At 43.3% G+C, this 18659-nt stretch overlaps 1 protein-coding gene across 1 annotated transcript in view; it reads left to right on the top strand.

The window, feature by feature from the left end:
• The first annotated feature begins 10721 nt into the window (after positions 1-10721).
• The window catches only part of LOC126184371 (uncharacterized), a 73916-nt gene continuing 65978 nt past the window's right edge, over positions 10722-18659 (top strand). Inside the window, exon 1 of the mRNA XM_049926756.1 lies at positions 10722-10915. Within this exon, the coding sequence (XP_049782713.1) occupies positions 10722-10915 (194 nt within the window). The remainder of the gene's footprint in view (positions 10916-18659) is intronic.

Below are 18659 nucleotides of genomic sequence, written 5' to 3'. Positions count from 1 at the left end.
GCCACCTGGGACTTTCCATCTCCTTGCAATGTCGGTGAACTACAGGCTGTTTTAGGTAAAACTCACTTATTTCATTCGGCTCATACCACATTCTGTGCAGGCAGCAGCTCCACTGCAATGTTTTCGACTAAATAATGTTCCATTTGATTGGTATGGTAAGTGCAAGTCGTATTTCAGAAACTGAAGAAACTTTATTTACCGATCGATGTTTGGTACATTCCGATCATTCTAAGCCGTTAATGCGTCTTCTTACAGGATTGGTACTGTTCTCTCACACAGAGTTGGATCATTGGACAAGCCAGATGCTTTTGCACCCAGACTCTTAAACCAAACACAATGCAACTATTCACAGACTGAGAAGAAAGCTCTCGCTATTGCATACGGCATGACCAAATTCCATCATTATTTAAATGGCAGGGATGGACCATAAGTCTCTCACCTCATTGTTCAGCCCTGCAAAGCCAGGCCCTCTATGCACAGCAAAAAAGCCGCACTGTTGTTTCTGCCCCCTCAAATTATCAGTATGAATTTGTGTGAAGACCAATGGCTAAGCATTCGAATGTGGACACTCATTCTCCGCTTCTACTCAGCACTGACTCGGCGTTTGACACCTTAGAAGTTTCTTGCTTTAATACTGATGTCCAGGAGAATGAAACGCTTGATGGTTTTCCCATCAACCACCGACGGATTGTGCAGGCGATCTCTGCGGACCCCAGTCTCAAGGTTCTGTTGCAGTGTCTCCACACCGACTGGCCACATACGATTAGGTAGATATGTGATCCTGCTGATGTCATTATTTTGCAATTTGGCATGGGTTATCGGCCCAGTGGGGTGTCATCCTCTTACATACAGACACTGATGAGTCTCATGTTGTTGTATCACGGTTGCTCCAGAAGGCCATTGGAGCATTATGCACACAACCAACTGACCCGACGCCATTGCACATAATATGACGTGGCCCTCAGATAGAAAAATTAACCTCATAGTGTCCAGCATATGTGGAACACCAGGCTGCTCAACCACAAAAATGTTTCGACTTGCCCAAACCAAATGCGCCTCGGCGAAGATTGCGTATCGACTTTTTAGGTCCCTACTGCAACTCCAGTTGTCTTCTGGTTGTGGATGCACTTAGCAAGTCTCTGTTCTGGTGCACATACACTCCACCACAACAGCTAGCACTATCAAGACTGTGACGTTCCAGACAACGTACCATGGTTCACATCGACAGATTTTCTGCCGTTCTGCGATGCCAACAGCATCAAGCATGCTACAACCGCAAAATTCCATCAATCCAGTGGTGAAGTGGAATGCTTTATCAGAAATTTCAGGCAACAGATGAATAAGTTAAGCGCCTCCCATATGTGGGAGCAAGCTTTAGTGCTTTTCCTCTCGTCCTACTGTTCCCAGGCATGTAATGGAAAACCGTCTGTAGAGTTCTTGCAGGGATACTGCCTCAGCTGCTTCATGTTCCGCAGCAGTTGGCCCTTCCCCCGCAATGCTCTACGTTGAATGTGGGCGATTTGCTCTTCTCCAGAGTTTTTGGCAGACGCAGATGCTGGAAATATGACGTTATCATCAGATTCTTGAACCGCTCATTATATGTTGTACAGGGTCCCAACAGGCTGGAAAAACACCATCAAAAATCAACTTCGTTTTTGTGGGCCGCGTGATCCTGCTGCAGCTTTTTCATTTGCAGGGTTGGTGCCCAGGAAGACCTCATAGCCTCCACAGCCTTTGCCTTCCTCGGATCCTGCGCTGGGTCCAGACGCCCATGGACGTCGATACAGCACCGTCACTGTCACCGCAGCTCCAGTAGCCCCAGCCGCGTGAGACGGGCCGACTTCACTTTGCTGTCTTCCAGTGGGCTGCTATGGACCCTCTGGTCACCATTGCGCCTCCAACAATAGAAGGAGATACTCTCTGTTTGGCATGAGTGTTCGTCCTATGACTGGATTTTTAACTGATGTTCCTAGCCATTCGCAAGATGAATGTCGGGGTGCAGGCAGTAGCTTGCCATTCGCTGAAGTTCTAGCTCCTGCCTCCTCAGTGTCACCTGCGCCCAGACTTTCCACGTGCAGTTGTTTCTGGAAGCACCAGTGCACCACGGCGGAGGGGATTTTTTTTTTATTGGGAGGGGGGGGGGAGCGGGGAACCACTTCAAGCCAGTCCACATTCCGAAGTTAGCAGCAATCATCTGATGGCACCATCAATCTGTGTCCGACTGAGAGACACGCCCTCATAAGTCCGCATGACCAGCGCAGCCATGGAACTGACTGAAAGGACGCTGCACTTCACACCTGCCAGTCTGTGTAGTCTAGTCTAGCCAGTGATCTAATCGTTGTGCCTCGACACTCAGTCTCTGCTATTATTGTGGATTGTGAGGTAACGCGCGAATTGTGGCGCCTTGAAAATAAGTTCGGAGGAAGCAGTGGCCGCACGGGCCGCTTGGCGGACGTGGGCCGCTCGTGGTGCCAGAAGCTGGCCAAAGCAAGAGGGGTCCAGCCACGTGGCTGGAAATTCCATGGTGACGCTATGTTGATGAAGGAAGCACGCCGGGAGTGCCAAAGATGGCGGACTTTGTGACACGTTAATGGCAGACATTTCACAGCTCGTATAGAAATTAATAGTAGCCAGATGAATCACGATACCTCAAAAAAGAAACATGTACATTAGCATTATCTGCACGAAAATTCTGATGGTGTAATCAGATTTTCAATATATTTATTAGTTTAAACTTCAGTATCTGACGACAAATTATGCAAGTAACACCCAGCAACAAATTTCCAAAATCTAAACGGTTCATCTGATTTCGTCGATCTACGTGTCTTTAGAAAGCTATTAGTGTAAACCTAAATTGGTATGAATTACAGGCATGTAACTTAAACTGTACATGAGTTATTGGAGGTGAAAGTGACCGATTACTATCTACCGCGTCTGCCCGTAAGTACTCCACAGTTACACGAAAAAACGGTAGCAGCATGCTTATAAATAGACTTATTCATCTATGTCTCGTTTTATATCCGATGTATACTATTCATGAAGAAATTAGTTAAATATTTACTGTGTTTTAGGCTACTGACCTACCTTATGTTCTATTCCTGTGATATACGTTTATTTAATTTGTTTATGTATCTAATAATGTGTGTTAGAGCGTGTTTATGGTCCAGCTGTAGGAATATTTATTTAATTTCAAGTTATTTAAATGTAAATCCAGTATTTCGAAAGTGTTTTATGTTTGTGAGTGTACGTTAGCTTGGAGACGTGGAGGGAGTGCTCTGTTCAATCACAGCGCTCGTTACTAAGGGAGGCGACTACCGAAGTTCTGGCAGGATGCCAGTGCTGGGCAGTAAGGGACAGGAAGGCTGGACGCGACGGCGCGGCGGACGCACGGTCGCGAGAGAGACTTGGCGAGTGTGGAGCGGTTTGCGCGTGGTCGCGAGAGATAGAAATACTTCGGAGTGCGGACTTAAAAACTTGTGAGACTTCCGAGGTTTCTACAGTGAAGACGTAGTATGCTTTTAGAAGTGAATACCTCGCGTGCTATGTTGTCTTTGAAACTAATTACGCGCAGTAGGAATCTATTGTTTCCCTGTTATTCAACTTATATTTTATTTAATTGCTGGACCAACGACACCAATAAGTGTTTTGCAGAAATATACCGCATTCTCAAAAGTACTTCTACTATCGTACTCATCATTTAAAGTCGTGAAGATAGTAACTGCAGATTTTATGTAATTGCAATCTTTCATTTATAAATTTATATGTTACATTCATAATTCGCAATTAGCGAGTGATAGAAACCTTCGACCATTCGATTCATGTGTGTATTATCATCGACTATAGACTCAGCAGTATTTGGCCTGTAATGCGGCAACTACGTATCCCAGCCCCTAGACAAGGAAACCAGCCAAAACTTTTAATCTTTCAACTCTGAGTCGGAGGGTAAGTAGCTGAGGGCCACACACCATCACGTCATTTCATATTATCTGAAAGCCCGCAGGATGTAATTGTGGACTCATCTTGGATCGAGAACTTATAGTGTTTATGGAGTTATTGATCTGGACTTGTCACTGGAAATCAAGTTAAGTAAAAGTTTATCAAACACTACTTATGAATTTCATTTTTTGCTCTATGTCATAGAACCCAACCAGCACTTTGGCATCCACAATGGGAAAACCAAACAGACCAATTTGCCTTCTCCTTACCTAAGCGAAAGTGCTGGAGAAACTGCTATGTGGAAGACTACAGAGAAATGACTTCTTCATTGGATGAACTCACAACAATGTGGATTCAGAAGTGAAAATTCCAAAGAAGACGCTGTAAATGACGTGATAAGACGTGAAAAGTTCTGCATAAATGTGTTGTAGCCGCAATGGTGGATTTCGCCTGGGATTTCGATCACTTATGGTGGTCAGCACTTTTTGATCGCCTGAGGCACTTGGGTTACCCACAAGCGTTATACAGTTGTTTGAAGAACTATTATCAAAACATAGAAGCAACTTTGCAGCACCCAGAACAGAGCCTTACAAAAGATATTTCTAAAGGTCTGGCCACAGGTATCAGTACGTGGCCCCAAATACTGGGATCTGGTTCTCGACCCGGTATTAGGAGAGCTGCAGGATAAAGAAGCGGTTGTAGGAGTATTGGCATACCCCCACGAACTGTGATTCACGTGAAGGTAAGTTCCAGAAGCAATCTGCAAGATGAATGTAACGTAGTCCTTCAACAATTGCATTAGTTGCGCCAAGGAGCTAAATTGTCTGTTCGACCTGAAAAATTCCATGTGTATCGATCAAATCCCGTATACTGCGTTTCAGGATGTTACGACAAGATTGAAACGCAACGCAGCGAAGCCAGCTGCTGCGGCAACCGAACAGCCAACACTGCATGCACGGCGATCGTAAAAGCACCACCAGAACGTAAGCGTGACCACGGGCCATGTCTCGTCACCCCAGAAATTAGAAGCAGAGTAACGTGGGCTAGGATATGACTGTGCATCTCACTAACAGCAACGACGCTTTCTCGCCTCAGTGGAGTCGTCCCCTGCAACCAAAAGAGGCAAGTTCAATAACAACACCCTCCACAGCGCCCAAGGAACCGGCAGGATATGCAGGCACACCAGGGAGCGATAGAGTGCATTTTGGAACGCACCAGACAAGAACTGATGCTGTTAAAATAGTGGTAGGTATGGATTTCGTAGTATATGTAGTTTTTATTAATAGTAGAATTAGTTATGACTATGGAAAGTACTGTTTGTTTGATGTAATAGTGTATCTCGTACAGGGTGATTCCGTGATGATACAAAATTTCAGGTATGATGGAAAAGAATAAATGTATCAGTTCAAGGTAAGGGGCCCTTGCCCGGAAACGACCGAGTCGGAAATTATAAGAGAAGATCGTTCTGATACCTGTGCCAGTGGATATCTTCCACAACAATCTCTTTGCTTTCCATATTTTGGGAGGAGGTAGTATGGACCATAACATTACAAAAATGTCCAGAACAAATGGGCTCAGAAGGGCATATTTTAAGAGCTATGAGCACTTGTTCACCTTTTATAAATTTAGACAACACTGTCTATCGAGCTCAGAGATCTGGTGCTAACTTTTTCACCTTTGCTACTGAACAAGTGCTCATAGCTCTTTGCTACTGTGACCTCCTCTACTGAACAAGTGCTCATAGCTCTTTCGAAATGCATTTTAGAACCCACATTTACTGGACCACGTTATCTTCTTTTGGTCCTTACCACCTCCTCGCAAAATATGGAAAGCAAAGAGCTTGCAGTAGAAGAGGCCTGCTGTCAGACGTATCAGAATGACTTTAGCTTAAAACTTTCAAGTCGGTTTTTTCGGGACCAATGTTCCTTACTTCAATTTGGTACATATATCCTTTTCCATTACACCAGAATGTTTGTAAACCACTCTTTATAGTTAGTAGCCGATGAATAGAAAAAAGTGCTGTTGATGGTAATAATTTGGGTACATTTACATCTACATCTACTTGGTCACTATGCCAATAACACTTAAGTGCCTGGCAAAGGGTTCATCGAACCACCTTCACAACAATTCTGTTATTCCAAACTCGAACATCATAAAAACAAAATGGTTCAAATGGCTCTGAGCACTATGGGACCTAACATCTGAGGTCATCAGTCCCCTAGAACTTAGAATTATTTAAACCTAACTAACCTAAGGACATCACACACTTTCATGCCCGAGGCAGGATTCGAACCTGCGACCGTAGCGGTCGCGTGGTTCCAGACTGAGGCGCGTAGTACCGTTCGGCTACACCAGCCAGCTTCGAATAGCACGCGGTAAAGCGAATACGTATATCTTTCCGTGCGAGTTCTGATTTCCCTTATTTTATTATGCTGATCGTTCCACCCTACGTATGTCGCGTCAACAAAAAATTTTCACGTTCGGAAGAGAAAGTTGGTGATTGAAATTTCGTGAGAAGACCCTCCGCAACGGAAAACGTCTTTGTTTTAATGATTTCCACCCCAAATCCTGTACCATGTCCGTGACACTCTCTCCCCTATTTCTCGATAGTACAAAACGTGCTGCCATTCTTTGAACTTTCTCGATGTACTCCGTTGATGCTATCTCGTAACGATCCCACACCGTGCAGCAGTATTCCAAAAACGGACGGTCAAGCGTTGTATGAGCAGTCTCTTTAGTAAATCTGTTGCATCTTCTAAGTGTTCAGCCAATAAAACGCAGTCTTCGGTTCGCCTTCCCCAGAACGATTTCTATGTGTCCTTCCCTATTTAAGTTGTTCTTAATTGTAAATTCTAGGTATTCTGTTGAACTTACGGCCTCCAGATTTGATTCATTTGTTGTGTAACCGAAGTTTAATGGACTCCTTTTAGCACTCATATGGATGATCTTACACTTTTCATTATTTAGGATTAATTGCCAATTTTCGCACCATACATCTTATCTAAATCGTTTTGCAATTGATTTTGATCTCCTGATGAATTTACTAGACGATAAACGACAGCATCATCTGCAAACAACCTAAGACGGCTGTTCAGATTGTCTCCTAAATCGTTTATAAAGATAAGGAACAGCAGAAGGCCTATAACACTACCTTGGGGAACGCCAGAGATCACTATTGTTTTACTCGATGCCTTTCCGTCAGTTACTAAGAACTGTGAACTGTCTGACAGAAAATCACGAATCCAGTCGCATAACTGAGATGATATTTCGATCTTCCGATATCCCATAAGCACGGAATTTGATTGCAAGTCGCTTGTGAGGTACGGTGACAAAAGCGTTCTGGAAACCTAGAAATACGGAATCAATCTGAAATCCGTTGACGATAGCACTGAATACGTCTTTGAATTCAAGCCACATCTGGTCTTCACTTACATTGTTAATTTGGAAGGAGTGTAAATTGTCTCTCAGGAAGGCGTCAAGCGAATTTTTATCTGCTCCTTTTTTTATAGATAAATTTGGATATTGTAGTTGCGGTATTCAGTCTCTCTACCACAACCCCGTGTTCACGAATCCCCGTATCCGTTTTGATGCTCGTTATTAGCTTAGGATTATTTGCTCCTATGAGGGCAAGTGTGTTTTCAGAACCGTTCACTATTCGAGTGGGCTCATCAACTGATTGCTCGAAATAATTTCCAGAGAATGCGTTAAGACAATTCAGGATGATGTATTATGTGTACCTTCGGAGTTAAAGACGTATTTTCGCCAACGTATAGAGGATAAATTGAAGTCACCAGCAACTATAATTGTATGAGTCGGGTACGTGTTTGAAATTAGAGTCATGTTTTCCTTGAACCTTTCAGCAACTCTATCATCAGAGTTGGGAGGTCGATAAAAAGATCCAATTTTTATTTTATTCCGGTTGCCGAAAGTGACCTCTGCCTATAAAAACCCACAGGAAATATCTACTTCAATTTCGCTACAAGATAAAATACTTGTAACACCAACAAACACGCTACCGCCACCTGTCTTTAGCCTATCCTTTCAGAACACCGTTAGGTCCTTCGCAAAAATTTCGGCTTTACCCAGATTTCAGCGCCTGTGTTCGACATGCACCTTTTGAGAAAATGGTTCAAATGGCTCTGAGCACTATGGGACTTAACATCTATGGTCATCAGTCCCCTAGAACTTAGAAGTACTTAAACCTAACTAACCTAAGGACATCACACAACACCCAGTCATCACGAGGCAGAGAAAATCCCTGACCCCGCCGGGAATAGAGCCCGGAAACCCGGGCGCGGGAAGCGAGAACGCTACCGCACGACCACGAGCTGCGGACAAGTACCTTTTGAAACTGAAGCCCTTTTTGTGTTTCCTCGATAACTCTAACCTAAGAAACCGCCCAGTCACGGTATACAGCCCCCGATGCCCATTGTAGCCACCTCTTGCGTTTAATGGACTCCTGCCCTATTTAGCAGAACCCGAAACCCCACCATTTTATGGCGTAACTCGAGTCTCCTGCAGGCTACATGGTCACAGAACAGTCTGAGTCTCTGATTCAGATCCTCAAATGGTTCAAATGACTCTAAGCACTATGGGACTTAACATCTGAGGTCATCAGTCCCCTCGACTTAGAACTATGTAAACCTAACCAACCTAAGAACATCACACACATCCATGCCCGAGGCAGGATTCGAACCTGCGACAGTAGCAGCCGCGTGGTTCCGGACTGAAGCGCCTAGAACCGCTCGGACATTCAGATCCTCCACTAGGCTTTGTACCAAAGCAGCAACCGGTCATGTGGACTATGTTGCAAATCGTGAGCTCTGCTTTCATCTTGCAAGCAAGACCGGCCGCCCTTTACCTTTTCAGATAGCCGCTCGAAACCATAGAGAATATCTTCCGATCCAAAGCGACACAAATCATTTGTACCTACGTGAGCCATCACCTGCAGTTAGATGCACCCTGTGCTCTGCATGGCATTCGGAAGGACCCGTTCCACGTCTGGAATGACTCCACCCGTATGCAACGTGCCTAACATTGGAGCTCCAAAATACCATTAAACCCACCCTCTGTGAGTGCCTGGATCTTGCAGGCTGAAAGGTTTCCACTGAAACAGGACAAGCGACTGCGTCTGGCTGACGGAAATTCTCGTCCGAAGATAGCACCTGGAACATGAAGAATGAATATAGCCAGTGTTTAAACTGTGGCTAATAGGCTACAGTGTAATAAATAAATTATTTATAAACTCTTAGATATAGCTGGATATGTGTGCGTGCTTAAATAAGAAACACAATTCTATGCCTACATCTAGTATGATACACTCGTACATATTATCACATACTGATGCACAACATGCATCATAACTTGAGCTACGTTTTCTTCAGTGGGATGCAGAGTCTGCTGTGATAGTTTTATTAAACTGGTCCATAAGTTTTCATAAAAACTGTAGACATAAGATTGCCAACTTATCCACTTGTCCAGTGCGTGTTGGACGGTGTAAGTTGTGAACATCAAATTCTTAAATATCTACTCTGATGTATGGGTGTTCTTTCTAATTATGCAATTTGGTTGTTCGTGGGAAATCGCCTGCACAGATTTTGTGATTGCCTAATAACACTATTGGAGTCTGAGGTTAAGGATTTCGAGCAAACGTGTCAGTAATCACCACAGAGTTATTGCATAATGGAATCCACTCTGTCAGGGATAATATCACTTTACTACTGATTTAGTGAGAGTTTTCACAAACCACAGCTGGGTAACTAATGATCCAACATCATTCATTCTTATACTGACACATTGATTCTGGCTATCATTTAAACTGAATGATGTGTTGGAGATTGATATGTGCTTCGTCAGTGGATACTCGATCACGTCACCTAAAAACTGAATTACTCTACACACACACACACACACACACATATATATATATACACACACACACGATGATGGCTGTATTTGTTTAAGTGCAGACGACTTCATGGTGGCCATTTTATCTCGTTGATCACTCATTCATAACTGAGAACGTTCTATATATTATTTTCACGTTGCAGTGTCGGTACCCTCACGCCAACAAAATGTCTGTGGTCTGTGGTCGTTGCAGCACAGACTTGGTAATCTATTTTGAATCTATGGTATGTATTTACTGGTACTATCTTAGTGACTGCACCACAGCGACCACACATCTTAATGAACCTTAATGAGCAAGTTTTCTCTCCACAGCTGGATAATGACCTGTGGGGGAATGTCACTAACATATGGTTATCAGTTTAGAGTTTCGTTATTCACTCATTTAGTTTACTACTTTCATCAGTCAGTTTTGCATCAGTAGATTCTTTTGCCGCCAAAGACTTCTGATTACATCACTTTCCATTATGCTTCCTAAATTTAGAAGGCTGCTGGGTGCTCTCCACTGGGTGTCACAGTTGACAGCACAAAAAGCGGGCCACCCCTGAATTCCAAGAATTTTTGAATTTCCCACCAATTTAAACTTGGTGTAACTGGGCTAGTTCCACTATATATATATATATATATATATATATATATATATATATTCTGGTGCTAGAAATAGCATAGTCAGAGGTGCAGAGGTGTAGTTAACATATGTACACATAATAGAAGTATCAGCACTTTCTCCTCATTTCTCGCTGTAGAATAGAATAGTTTTAGTGTTTCCTCATATTGCTGCATTCATATCGGTTTTTGCTGCATTCATATCGGTTTTTGCTGCATTCATATCGGTGTGACTGAGTTTTGTGTGACTGCTGACGTGGTCACCTGTCGTGACCATGCCACAGTGTCAAGACACAGCTGACTGGGCACACATGTTAGAGGTGACTGGCACACTTGAATTTCCATTACTTACAAGTACACTGCTGGAGTGTGTGGTTGGGTATCTTGGCATCGAGCTTCCCAGTTCGGTGCCAAATATATTGACAGAGTCCTCTCTGTGGCTGCCGGCCATATCAGAAAACTGCTTTCGGTCAGAAGAGGCTCCCCGCCCTCCTCCCCCTCCACCACCCCGCCCCCACAATTGCAGTGTAAGTGGCACATTTTCTATGACCAGCTGATTGACATGTCCTACAATTGTTTCAAGAAATAAATAAAATGCTAACCCATATTCCCGTTCTACTACTACTACTACTACTGCTATTACACACACACACACACACACACACACACACACACACACACACAGAAAGTGACAGTGCGTCATGTTTAAACCTAGCAAATTGTACTACAGAGCTATTGAAAATCCAGTAAATAACAAGTGGCCTAACCAATGGCGGCTGCGCTAGCATGGTAAACCCAGGATTCTTTAATTTCCTGCCGTCTTAAACTTTGTAGAAGTGGCCACTTGCAACAGAAGTTAGTATGACAACCATGCAGGCTGCATCAGCAGGGAAAAATTAGGATTTGCGAATGTCCTGCAATTTTAGACTTGGGACAAAAGCCATTCCATAGTGAAAATAGGTCTGACAAACATTCAGGGTACACCAGGAGAGATGATCCAGTATTTCTGAATTTCCTACCAATTTAAACTTAGTGCAACTGCGCTAGTTCCACCATCTTGGGTTCTAAAATTAGCACAAGTGACCTACTTTCGCGTCTTGGATTGTTACATTAGAGGAATGGGGGATGCAGTGGGATAGATACTTGCTATTTTTCATGATTTCAATGTGGAAAGTAGGTCATCAGAAAGCTGGCAACAATTCAGGCTGTCCTTGTAGCCCCGTATCCCCCAGCTATGAACCTGTAGACAAGGTACGCTGATCACCCAGAACATTATGACCATCTGCCTAAAAGCCAGTATGTCCACCTTTGGCACAGATAACGGCGGGGACGGATCATGATATGGAAGCAACGAAGCCTCGATAGTTCGCTGGAGGCAGTTGGTACCACATATGCATACAAGTCATCTAATTCCCATAAATTCTTGGGAGGGGGCGATGAGCTCCGACGCCACATTAAGTCAGATCCCAGATGTGTTCCATTGGCTTCAGATCTGGTGAGGTGGGAGGCCAGCAAATTAATTGGAACTCGCCACAGTGTTCCTTGAACCACTCCATCGCACTCCTTGCTGTGTGGCATGGCGCATTATCTTGATGAAAAATTCCACTGCCGTCGGGAAACATGGTCGTTATGAAGGGGTGTAGTGATCCAGTTTGCGACACTCCTTGACCGTCACGGTGCCTTGTACAAGCTACACTGGACCCATGAATGTCCACGTGACTATTCCCCAAAGCATAGTGGAACTGCCGACAGCTTGTCTCCATCTTGCAGTACAGGGGTCAGATAGATGTTATCCTGGAAGACGACGGATTTGCGCCCTCTCATCGGCATGATGAAGAAGCTACTGGGATTCATCAGATTATGCAGCCCTCTGCCACTGCACTAACGTCCATTGCCGATAGCCATGTGCCCATTTCAGTCGTAGTTGCCGATGTCGTGATGTTAACATTGGCACTTGAATGGATCGTCAGCTGTGGAGGCCCATCGTTAGGAGTGTTTGGTACACTGTGTGTTCAGACACACGTGTACTCTGTCCAGCGTTAAGGTCTGATTTTTGTTCCACCACAGTTCGCTCCCTGTTCCGTATAACCAGTCCAACCAGTCTACGATGTCTGACATCTGTAATGAGGAGTGGCTGTCCAACCCCACGAAGTCTACACATGGTTGCACCTTGATTTTGCCATGTATTGAAGACACTTACCAGAGCACTCCTCTAACACCCGCCAACTCGTGCAGTTTCCGAAATGCTAGTGCTGAGCCTCTGGCTATCAAAATCTGCCCTCGTTCGAACTCAGATACATCCCGCGCCTTCTCCAGTCCTCCCTATTCTGCATATGGATAGCACGCCCACTAATATTTCGTGCGCCATACGTGTGTCTGACTTGCAGCCATTCCTCCCCAAGTGACACTGTTATCGCCTGAACGCATTTATATCGATAGTACATCGGTGGTCATGATGTTCTGGCCGATCAGTGTGCATACTTTGTTTATGCGCTGTGGTAGGCATTTCTGATCATTGGTGAACACAAGATGATAAAAAACAGAAAACTTGGAAAATGTGGAAGGAAACACATGAAGGTTTGAGTCCATGAAGCGTGCAGAAGTAAAAGAGGTATAGGCCTGAGTCCCTGCCCGGCAGAATGTGTTAACTGTCACAAAAATAAAGCTACATTCATAGCTGCATTACGCGACGACAAGAGTTATTATTGCCGATTCATGCCAACAGATTATATGCCCACCGAGGACGGAAATACGTGACATGTAATAGTCAAATGCACTATCCATGAAGCTGTTAACCTATTCTGTAGGACTGTTTACAAAATTCTTCCTTCAGTGGGGTTTTAATGTTCCGAATTGTGTGAGGTGGAGTACCCCATATGCGGTAAGTCTCCTGAAAGCATGATGAACAAAATATATTATAGGATTCAGCTCCGGTGAATATGTAAGCCACTTCATTGCCACAGTGTCCTGGCTCTTCAATGTCTCAGGGACACACGCAATTTTGTGAAGACGAGAAATGTTATGCAGTACATGAAAATGAAGTTATTCAACGCTATACTGTTGTAACGTCGAACATAACCCTCCAATGGGGAGAGTGGCAGTGCGATAGTTTTGCCAGCGTTCACAGAACCTACACAGTTTCATCATAGACACACACACACACACACACACACACACACCATCTCGTTCTCTGTATCAGCTCATTTGGCATCCAAAACACAATGGGTCATCAAATTAAGTGCCACAATGTTATTTCCCTGTCTACATTTTCTGTATTGTTATTCTGCATAATAGTACGAAACATATGTGGCTCATGTAGGTATGAAATGAGGGTTGCTATGATTTCAGCTTCCCACATTCGACTACTTTTCTAGGTCATCATCCAAAAGATTATCATATATAGCAGACTTTTGTAAATAAATTATTCTTGTACTGAACCTTTATTAATGTTTGCATATACATAACACACGGGAAAATTTCTTTCTTTATTTTGGTTGTATAGTTTTAATAGGAACCAGCTTAACTTTTAACCTACAATTTAAATCTGCAGGGACTCCACATTTAATGTCCCAGTTTCAAAACGCTTTAGAAAAACAACTACTACTCAGTATGACGTCAAATTTGCATAGCCTATTATTGACGCAGGGGGAAACGTCACGGAACAATATATATATATATATATATATATATATATATATATATATATATATATATATATATATTATAAGGAAAATTTTACCAACAGATAGCGCTGTCTGCACCTTAACATAAATTGGGTTGGCTGCAAATAACAGATGAATCGGAATACGACAGCTATCGTTTGAGTTGTACATTACACTATCCACACTGTTCAATGTACACAAGTTCGGTAGTTAGATAAGCCCATTCCCCACAACAGGATCGTACCACATCGGATGGGAAAAATCGGTTTTTAATTGTTCAGAGGCCAAAAACCGTATAAACAGGCAAACTGACATGGTGTTTTAATTGTACTGGAACCAAAAACCGCATAAAAAGCAAAATGACATCGGGTTTTAAATGCCCTGTAATCAAAAACCGTATAAAAAGCAAAACAGCATCAGTTTCTAGTTTTCGTGAGACTGGTGCAAAACATGTTCACTATGCTGTCCACCGTTTTCCGCCACAAGTTGAAATCGGGAAACAGCATGTTCCACAACAGATCGGAGTGTCTGGAGGGTCACGTTCAAAATGCGTTGCCCAATGCGTTTCTTCAGTTCAGCTACGCTCGTAATTGGAGCACTGAACACAACATTTTTCAGATAACATCACAGCTAGAAGTCACACGGATTAAGATCAGGTGATCTGGACGGCCAGGCTGTAGGGAAACGACGGCTCGTAATTTTAGCATTTACGAAATGTCTCTGCAGCAGCCGCTTCACTGCCTGTGCAATATGCGGAGGGGCGCCATCTTGCACAAAAATGATGCTACCGACAAATCCACGCTGTTCGACGGTTGGAATGACATTGGTGTCCAAAAGACTCTCATACATTTTACCAATGACGGTACACGTAAGAGGACCTGCAGGACTCATTGACTCGAAAAAGTACGGTCCTATGATAAACGATGTCGTCAACCCGCGCCACACAGTCATCTTTGCACAATGACGTGGTACTGGTTCATATGCGCGCGAATATTCTGTTGCCCATATTCTGCAATTCTGTGTACTGGCATGTTCTTAGAGATAGAAATGGGCTTCGTCTGTCTACAGAATGTTCCATGGCCATTCATTTTCCACTTCCAAGCGAGCAAGAAATTCTAGAGCGAACGTTTGTCTTGCTGCGTATCAGCAGGAAGCAACTCCTGAACATTGGTGACTTTTTGTGGGTAGAAATTCAGGATGTTTCGCAAGATTTTATGAGCCGTGCTCGCAGGCATGTCCAACGTTCAGGCAGTTCCCCGTGCACTGCATGTTTGCTCACCACCTCTCGACCCCTCCTGCAATACTGTAGCCACATCTTCCACAGATGTCGGATCAGCTGCGTTCCTCCCTCTGCCCCACTGCACTTCAAAAGAAACTGTGTTTTCGATTTTTTAATCATTTTCTCCAAATCCGAAGGAGACATCGGACCAATGCCTTGAGTGTCCGGAACTTCTGAAGAATCATCAAATTCATTTTAAAACAAGTAATGTGATAAAGACAAAGAAGGTATCATCTCAGATCTAAAACGTATGTATTTTTTCTGTCAATTATATCTTTCATCCCTTAAGAGTTAACTCTATTCCTTCTTGCAGTTCTTCTAGCAGAGAGCATACAGGGATTTTGATTTTGCTTTTTATTTCCTGCACTACACTATTGTTAAAGCATTCCACATCTTTTTGAGTATACGTTGTCAAGTCTTTTTCTCCACGTTCTTACAGAATTTCCATATAGAACTTCAATTTTACAACATTAGCAAACGAATGGCTATTAAATGTAGTTATTCGATCGGTTTAAAGCTCTGCAAACAGTTTTAATATAGCAAAAGCCCTCAAATCCATAATTTTCTGTGAGTACTCCGTTGTATGGCCACTTTCTGTGGGTATTTGCCGGCCGGGGTGGCCGAGCGGTTCTAGGCGCTACAGTCTGGAACCGTGCGACCGCTCGGGCATGGGTGTGTGTGATGTCATTAGGTTAGTTAGGTTTAAGTAGTTCTAAGTTCTAGGGGACTGATGATCTCAGAAGTTAAGTCCCATAGTGCTCAGAGCCATTTAAACCATTTTTTGGTGCGTATTTACCGAAAATACTGATATTTATAATTCCCCAGTTGTATCCAAAATTTTACATATACTTTGTTTATAGTTATTTCTAAACTTTGCTTGTGCACCTAGAATGGTTTGTTCTTTTTCCATTTCCAGTTTATATTCTTTCTTTGTGGCAATCGTTTTTACCAAATGCTCCAGCTTGTATTTCCAATATCCGATGGTAAAAATGATAGTTATACATTTATTATATCCAAGTCCATAACGTAATAGACTTCTATACGAAGTTGGTGCAATATCCCAGGCACCTCATCCATTAGTAGAGCCATTTTATCTGCAGTAAACTCATTTTATATGGCATGGTCAAAGGATTTTTATATCTATTCGAAATGCTGTCCAGTGCTTCCATGGCGTTTTTCTCTAATATGTCTACTGCTGCCACAGTGTCATTCCTGTGTAGGAAAAATGATAATTTCGCCTTGACTTCATGTTTTGCAGGGATGAACTTGGAGAGTTTACCATGCAGATAATTGTTAAGTGTGTCACACATTTCCTTCTTTAATATTACAGACCATTCATTCTCTAATTGTTCTTAGCAGTCTGCTAGCTAACAGATTTAACCATCATAATGTTGTTGCAGAACAGTTCTGTAGTGGGCAAGAGCACATTTGAATTCTTCTTGCTAAGGAATGTATCATTTTCAGTGCAATTTGTGTTACCAATGTCAGAAACAAGATTTTCCAGGTTCTCCGACAATAATCACAAACCAAAGTGTTCACTGGTTTGTCTCGTCTTCTTCTGTAATAGATGAGAGATGTTTATCACTTTGAAGGAAGCTCAAAAATGTTCGTGGCTGATAAAAACTGGAACCCCCCAGTGGGAATCGAACCCACACCTTAGCCATTAAAAGCTAGCCTCAGTCCAAGTATAACATTATAAGCAAGTATAACATTATGTGGCATTGTGTATGATATAATACTATGTTTCAGCATGGTCCGTGATGCTTTTTGTATAGCATGTTGCAATAAGCGTCTTTAACTATGGTCTCATTTTGTTCAAGTTTGTAGTATAGCTTGTGCCATGACAACTTGAATACGTTATCAGGAGCTTCGTTTATGCATTACAAAACTGACTCTAAAACAAAGTAAAGTCTAAAATTTGTGTCACTGTATTCTGTTTGTGTTTAACAAAAGCGTGAAAGCAGTGGTGGCTATTCGAAACACCTGTGTCCTACGTGGAGTGAGTGCTTTCGAGAAAGTGAAGTTGTATCGTTTCAAGTACGGTCGTTTTGATATAAATTAATTACCACATTCAGGAAGAGAACCAGGCATTGATGAAGGACGCTACAGTCTGGAACCGCGCGACCGCTACGGTCGCAGGCTCGAATCCTGCCTCGGGCATGGATGTGTGTGATGTCCTTAGGTTAGTTAGGTTTAAGTAGTTCTAAGTTCTAGGGGACTGATGACCTCAGAAGTTAAGTCCCATAGTGCTCAGAGCCATTTGAACAATTTTTTGATGAAGGACGTTTCTGCGATTTACTACTGTGGTCACCGACAGTGTATCCGATAATTGTCAAGTGTGACGAGTAATTAACCATCACGTTACACTTGCCTTCTGTAGCAATATTGAGGTTAAAAGAAAAGAAGGAGGATTACGGTACAACTTCCCGTCGATAACGACATTGGGTGTGAAGCAGAATCTCGAACTGGGAAGGATAGGCCGGCCGTTGTGACCGAGCGGTTCTAGGCGCTTCAGTCTGGAACCGCGCTGCTGCTACGGTTGCAGGTTCGAATCCTGCCTCGGGCATGGATGTGTGTGATGTCCTTAGGTTAGTTAGGTTTAAGCAGTCTAAGGGACTGATGACCTCAGATGTTAAGTCCCATAGTGCTTAGAGCCATTTTAACCATTTTTTGGGGGGAAGGATGGAGAAGGAAGTCGTCTGCGCACTTTCAAAGGATTGATCTTGGCATTTGCCGTAATAGATAGAAGGAGTTCACTATAAACCTAAATCAGTGCCGCCTGATGGTGATTTGAAGTACCGTATTGTATCTCCATAAGGAGAAAATAGTGAGTAAGCCATAACAAGCATTATCTCAAACGATGGCGGTGGTAGTAAGTTCCTGTGGGACCAAACCACTGAGTTCAGCGGCTTACACACTACTTAATCTAACTTTAACTAACTTACGCTAAGGACAACACACACACCCATGCCCGAGGGATGACTCGAACCTCCGACGGGGGAGCCGCACGAACCGTGGCAAGGGGCCCTAAGACCGCGCGGCTACCCCGCGCGGCTCAAACAATGGCCTGTATACGTCCACAAAACATTTTGTTATTGATAGACATCTGGAGAGATAAATAAGGTATTTTGTGTTACGAACTACTAATCAGCAGTTGACAGGTGTTGCTAACAAATGAGACGACTTGCAGTTGCAGAGTAACAAATTCGACCTGGAAAATAGCACCAAGGAGCCTGGTTTGGGAAACACTCCTACCGCACGTCTTCTAATCT

This window comes from Schistocerca cancellata, chromosome 4 (assembly GCF_023864275.1).
Source record: "Schistocerca cancellata isolate TAMUIC-IGC-003103 chromosome 4, iqSchCanc2.1, whole genome shotgun sequence".
NCBI lineage: Eukaryota > Metazoa > Arthropoda > Insecta > Orthoptera > Acrididae > Schistocerca > Schistocerca cancellata.
This window is presented reverse-complemented; position numbering and strand designations above follow the sequence as displayed.